The sequence below is a fragment of the Hesperophylax consimilis genome, chromosome 20, assembly GCF_061612785.1.
Source record: "Hesperophylax consimilis isolate HC1 chromosome 20, BYU_Hcon_1.0, whole genome shotgun sequence".
Taxonomy (NCBI): domain Eukaryota; kingdom Metazoa; phylum Arthropoda; class Insecta; order Trichoptera; family Limnephilidae; genus Hesperophylax; species Hesperophylax consimilis.
Window position 1 is genome coordinate 18,403,009 of NC_142855.1, and position 6,385 is coordinate 18,409,393.

The 6,385-nt window shown below is 39.4% G+C and overlaps 1 protein-coding gene across 2 annotated transcripts; it reads left to right on the forward strand.

Annotated features, from left to right (window-relative positions):
- The first annotated feature begins 2,947 nt into the window (after positions 1-2,947).
- On the forward strand, positions 2,948-6,125 carry LOC149414242 (uncharacterized). 2 transcript variants are annotated; one of them, XM_089644009.1, is made up of 4 exons: positions 2,948-3,117; positions 3,986-4,049; positions 4,085-4,107; positions 5,256-6,125. In XM_089644009.1, the coding sequence occupies exons 1-4, from the start codon at positions 2,980-2,982 to the stop codon at positions 5,424-5,426; spliced, it is 396 nt and encodes a 131-aa protein (XP_089500135.1). In that variant the 5' UTR covers positions 2,948-2,979; the 3' UTR covers positions 5,427-6,125. The 2 variants fall into 2 exon arrangements, with proteins under 2 accessions (XP_089500135.1, XP_089500136.1); XM_089644010.1 differs by having other exon boundaries at positions 3,986-4,107.
- The last annotated feature ends 260 nt before the right edge of the window (positions 6,126-6,385 follow it).

Sequence of the window (6,385 nt, forward strand, 5' to 3'; positions counted from 1 at the left end):
CGGGATGAGGTGGAGGGAGTGCTGGGGGTTGACGTGGCCAACTTCATGGGCGTCCCGCTGCAAATCCGTATTCTGGCGGACGTGTTCCTCCAGCAGGCCATACAGGCTGTATTGCATCCAGAACAAGTTAATAACTTACGCAAAATCACTAATCTTTTTGACTTATATAATCAGTTTATTAAAGTCAGGAAAACAATATATTTTGAGCAGAAGACTAATTTGAACCAGATACCTAAAGCCTTACTTAATTCCATGGTTAAAGGAACAATGGAAAAGCATTGTGTCTTGGCTTTCCAGACCATCGACCCAACATTCGCTACGCAATATTTCACAAACATAAAACGATCCGACACGACGATCGATGAAGTGAAAGACATAAGTAGTCTCGGGCTGATAAAATATAAAGCTGACGGAACTTTTGATTTCATTCACCGCACGTTCCCAGAATACTTTTGTGCTGATTTCTACGTCCGATGGCTCAGAAGAGAGTTCAGAAACAGTGAAGAAGAAAACGTACTGATTAAAAATGAATTTTGTAAATTTTTGCTCAAGCCAGACTTTAAAATAATCAGAATGTTCATCGAGAGTCAGCTTGAAACAACGCCAATACCTCGCGAAGAACTGGAAAATCACCCGATAATATACCAACATTGGTTTGAACATCGTCAGCTATTCTACCACGACAATAACAAAACTCCATGGCATATAGCAGCCGAAGAACAGAGTACACGCATTGTTGGAGTCCTTCTCAGTGCCCCAAGTAGCGAGATATACGAGGAAGTCTATATGTCCTGTATATCAGCAAAAGACAAGTCCCGGAGAACCGTGCTGAATATAGCTTTGGAGAAGCGAAATACCAATATTGTTAACCAAATAACTGAAAATGTGAGGAGTTGCTCGGACAAGTCAATGGTAGGACTAATGCTTGCTACTTTCTTAGATATAAGAGGCGAGGTCCGTGGCACAAACAAGTATTTTGAAGAATACATTTCAAATACACAGCAGTTTAATACCTTAAACCTGGCCTTGGAAAGAACACGTCACATAAGAGAAAATATATTTGAGCCATTTATTACAGCAGTGAGAGATAATGACTACGAGACTGTGATAAATATCTTCAGTGGCCTGGAAAGTGACACAGAGCGAGCCTACTTATTGATTGCCACTGATGGTTGGGGCGATACTGCCATCAATCTAGCGGCGAGTAAACAAAATTATACTTTTTTTAAATTATTTGCAAAAAAAGGTGTTAATTTTTTACTAAATCAATCTGAAGAAACCTATGAACACGTAAGCGATAAATACTTGGAAAATAAGAAAATATTCTATAATGATATCACATTAAAGTACGAAAACAAATCTTCCATAAATTGGCAAGATATATGGGTTAATATTATTAACTCGACAGACCACACAGGAAAAACTGCCCTGATATGCGCTGCAGAGAATGGACACCACGAGGTGACACGCATGCTGCTAGCTTCCGGAGCAGATATTAACTCCGCAGATAGCTATGGTGAAACTGCCCTGATATACGGTGCAGAGGGGGGACATCAGGAGGTGACACGCATGCTGCTAGATTCCGGAGCAGATACTAACTCTGTAAATAGATATGGTAAAACTGCCCTGATATGCGCTGCAGAGGGGGGACATCAGGAGGTGACACGCATGCTGCTCGATTCCGGAGCAGATACTAACTCTGTAAAAAACGATGGTGATACTGCCCTAATAATCGCTGCACAGGGGGGACACCTCGAGATTACACGCATGCTGCTAGATTCCAAAGCAGATACTAACTCTGTAAATAGATATGGTATAACTGCCCTGATATACGCTGCAAAGGGGGTACACCTCGAGATTATACGCATGCTGCTAGATTCCAGAGCAGATACTAACTCTGCAGATAGCTATGGTAATACTGCCCTGATAATCGCTGCACGGGGGGGACACCTCGAGATTACACGCATGCTGCTAGATTCCGGAGCAGATACTAACTCTGTAAAAAGCGATGGTGATACTGCCCTGATAATCGCTGCACGGGGGGGACACCTCGAGATTACACGCATGCTGCTAGATTCCGGAGCAGATATTAACTCCGCAGATAGCTATGGTGAAACTGCCCTGATATGCGCTGCAGAGTGGGGACATCAGGAGGTGACACGCATGCTGCTAGATTCCGGAGCAGATACTAACTCCGCAGATAGCGATGGTAAAACTGCCCTGATATACGCTGCACAGAGGGGACACCACGAGATAACACGCATGCTGCTAGAGCGCAGGGCAGAAATAAACACTCAGACTAAAATGGGTCGCTCAGCGTTGTCTGAGGCAGCATTCGCTGGACATGTGAATATTGTAAAGTTACTTCTGGAGTTCAATGCCACTACATCATCGCAGGACGCAAATGGGTGCACAGCTCTCTCCAAGGCTGAAGAGAAGGGACACAAACAGATAGTTGATCTTCTCCGTGGTCACCAGAAAGCCTCACCCGCTGAACACCTATAGGACTATACCACCTTCAGCTGGACTTCAATTGTAACAACTGTTATATTAGTTATATAAGTTAAGTACAATATCCATTCTAAACAGTTAATAAATAATATTTTAAAATATGTTTTCTAAATCCAAATAAGATTGAAATATAAAAATAAACTGTTTATAATATTATTAAAAGTGTAAGTGCAAAATAAAATTCTACACCAAAAGTGCTTATTTAAGAGTTATTCCCAAATGGTCAACTGAACAACAAATACCTTTAAGTTGTGATTATAATATTAACAAGTTTCATAAAAAACTATGAATAACATTACAGATTTTAAACTTAAAAAATATTTCAAACTACAATTAACTTAAAAAATATTTTAATCTTTCAACATAATAATAGTACATAATAATTTTAATTTTATTTAGGTTATATTTGTGTTAAGATGTATGAAAATACTAGTTATTTATTATCAATTTGACAATATTACATGTTCTATGCCTGCATCAATAATGTTTAAAATAAATAAATTGATAAACCTAACCCCAAAAATCAACCACAGTGTCACATGTAGCCATAATCTTCATCTGCCCCTGGAACACTCTAAATGCAGCCAGAATCCACTTAACTATAAGGTAAGCATTCAGACAATGTTTGTAGGTAATGAAGCGAGTATTTGAAACAAATTATTTCAGACAGCAAACAATAAGCAAGAATCTTTTGCCACAACCTATGAAACACCTCAAATGTTGCAAAGCTTTCAGCCCAAGTCGTTATTTTAAAATTTAAACATTGTTTCAATATTTTTTAATACATATTTATTTTACAATATCTATTGTGTAAATTTAAAATGCGAATTGAAATGACAGCCCACCGAGTCTTGCGTTTTTTTATTTCACTTTCCAATCCACGTAGATACACACCTCATGCAACCCTTCAAGAGAGTTGTCCACCTATAGGAAATGTCCTGCTGTCTCCCTCCAGTTCCTCACGGCCAGGACTGCGGTGTTTGCCTCCACACATGCAGCCACCAAGTGTAGGCCTCCCATATTCCTGCTGAAGGGAATTCTCTCTCACTGGACACCTCTCTTCCATTGTTGGTAGAAACGCGTCCTGTCCAGCGAAGTCGTCACAGTTTAATAGGCGTCGAAGCATAGACCTGCTTTCAAAAGGATTATTAACCCTTTAGTTACCGAAAAAAACTAAAGAAGTTCATTTTTAAATCAACTGAAAGTTGATAGAATGCATTGTCATCAACAACGAGTCTATCTGGCGAGTTTCAGCTCGATCACATGTCGGGAAGTGTGGTCAAGTGTGGAAAACCTAAATGCTAAGATTGAAAGGGTTCATGGTTCTGGGTCCTACTAGTTTCCGGACACTGTGTTGCTAATTGTTTTTACTGTTGGCGTAGTGCACAATAAACACTAAAATACTATTTCATGGAACCTGTGAGTTTAAGGTGGACTAGAAAATGATATTGTCAATTTTTATTTTCATCTCTAGAAGCCCTCGTCTCCGCACCACGTTCCAAACACCACGCACCACCCACCACGCACCACGCACCACCCACCACGCACCACGCACCATGCACCACGCACCACGCACCACGCACTTCAATCCCTCAAGTAAATAAATCATTTTAAACTTCTACTTTTAACATTTACTTGATTACCGCACAAGAGTGCCAACTGCCCGTAGCCAGTGAGACTATGGCATACCCATTTCAGACTGAAGGAAGTGAACAGGAAAAAGAGATGGGGAAAGTGAAACCTGCCTATTCAGACCTGGTCACTTAGCACGGATAGACCCAGTTAAAGCAGTGATTCTATTCACACAAGGGCGATACTGACACTGTTTACAACTCGGTAATGTTGCTAATTATATTATATCGTATTTACACCATTATATATTGTTTTATTTATTCATTCAAATATTAGATACAGAGGAACAAATGCAGATATTGTTAAATTACTTCCCTACTTATACACAGTGTCCGGAAACTCGTAGTACAAACGGTAAACCGGTGAATCTGCATCACACGGAGAAATTAAAAACTTTTTTTTTCGATCTGTGCACTAACGGGTTAAATCTGAACACTAAGGGGTTTTCAGCAACTTAAGGGTTAAAAAAAGTTCTGGAGCAGCTAAACAGTAACAGTAAGAACAGTAAATACGAAGCGACCAATTTTTAAAAATAAATTTTACCATATTGTATTACACTACTTTTATAGTTAGATGCGATAGAGATGTCATTAATCGCCAACCTTCCTCCTTCCCATCTCCTTCCCGTCCCCACTCACTTGATCCTCGCAACGTATCCAAATTAGGGATTCCATAAACTCACTGACTCCAGACAGTCGGGAGCAATTGGGACTCTTGTGCGGTATTCACTTAACAAAAAGATAACAATTCTAAAGATGTCCTCAATAACTGTGCTTGTGTATTTGGGGGTGGGGGTGGGGGGTGATAATTAATTTATATTTAAACTAAAACATAATGTACTTTTAAAATATAAAACGCTAGTCTATACAGTTTGACAAACTTAACTTTATTTGCGGTCGGTGAGGTCGCTAGTGTGGATATTTTGAAGGGGTTAAAACATAAGTTATTTCCTCATTTAGCCTCCTGCAAAGTTAACCCGTCGAGCTGTTAGTGAAATTAACCTATGTATTATTACAAAATGGATTTTATTTTAAATTGCATCAGAAATAATCAGGTTTCATAAATTCGCTCTATAATATGACACGACTAACGGACAACATTTTTAATTACAGCGTCATCAGGAGGCGACAAAGAAGAAACGGAGATGGCTCACAGATGAGATGGGCTGCAGACCTAAAGAGAATTGGCGGCTTCCGATGGGTGAATGGCGCGAGAATCGGCAAAGCTGGAGGCATTTGAAGGAGACCATATCCAAGACTGGAAGCCAGAAGGTTCACACATAAGACCAAGTGTTAATCTTCAATAGAAATGTGCAAATACGCGAATGATGATTTTATTGTGGTTCAGGAAATACTTGTAATGCATTTAAGGGTTTTTTTACATTTTTAATAGGTAGCATTTTCAATCTTTTCAAAATGCAATCATGAATCATTTTTGTTATTGATTCCTTCAAAGTGGAAGCAGTTTTCATGATTATTTTTTAAATATGTAAACTGATTAATTTCATCTATAAAAGTGTTCTTTACTGACGTGTGAAACTGTGAACAGCTAGTAACTGTAATCAGTTGTTTAAATAGTACAAATGTCAACTGTCAGTTAACAAGACTCAAATTGTAATAATATAATGATAGGTGTATTGGACATGGACCGAACAAGTCCTGGACAGAGATGTTGTATGAATGGCATTGAAGCCAAATCAAGGGTGAGGGGAAATTGCCTGGCAGCCATCAGCCATGTAAAGTGGTGCACAATGAACTATTATAATTCTGTTTGTGTGTTGTTAATGCAGTTATAACAGCTTATGATCTCTTGGGGTATTTGATGAGACAAGACATGACGTTTCACACATCTTCCCCATCACCCCGCGGCTTCAAAGTGTTCTCGAATAGCTCTGTCCATGGGTTTTTTGGTTCATGGTGTTGGAAGGCAAGCAGTTTTAAGAACATACATTGCTCCATCTTGGGGGTAGCTAGAAATTCTGATAAAAAGAACCGGTTCCTGAGAATATTTTTGCATCCTACCTTTTACGTGAATGAGTTCTGTATAAATATCTGAAAAGGGTCAAAGAAGCTAAATAGTTTCTTGGAGCTGATTACCTTAATTTAGAGCTAAATGTTTCTCTAAAAGAGCTGAGTTGGCAGCACTGTTTTGTTTAAATGTGAAACCGCGCAAGAGTCTCAACTGCTCCCAACCGTCTAGAACCAGTGAACTATGGCATTCCCATGCGGGGTATGTTGTGAGA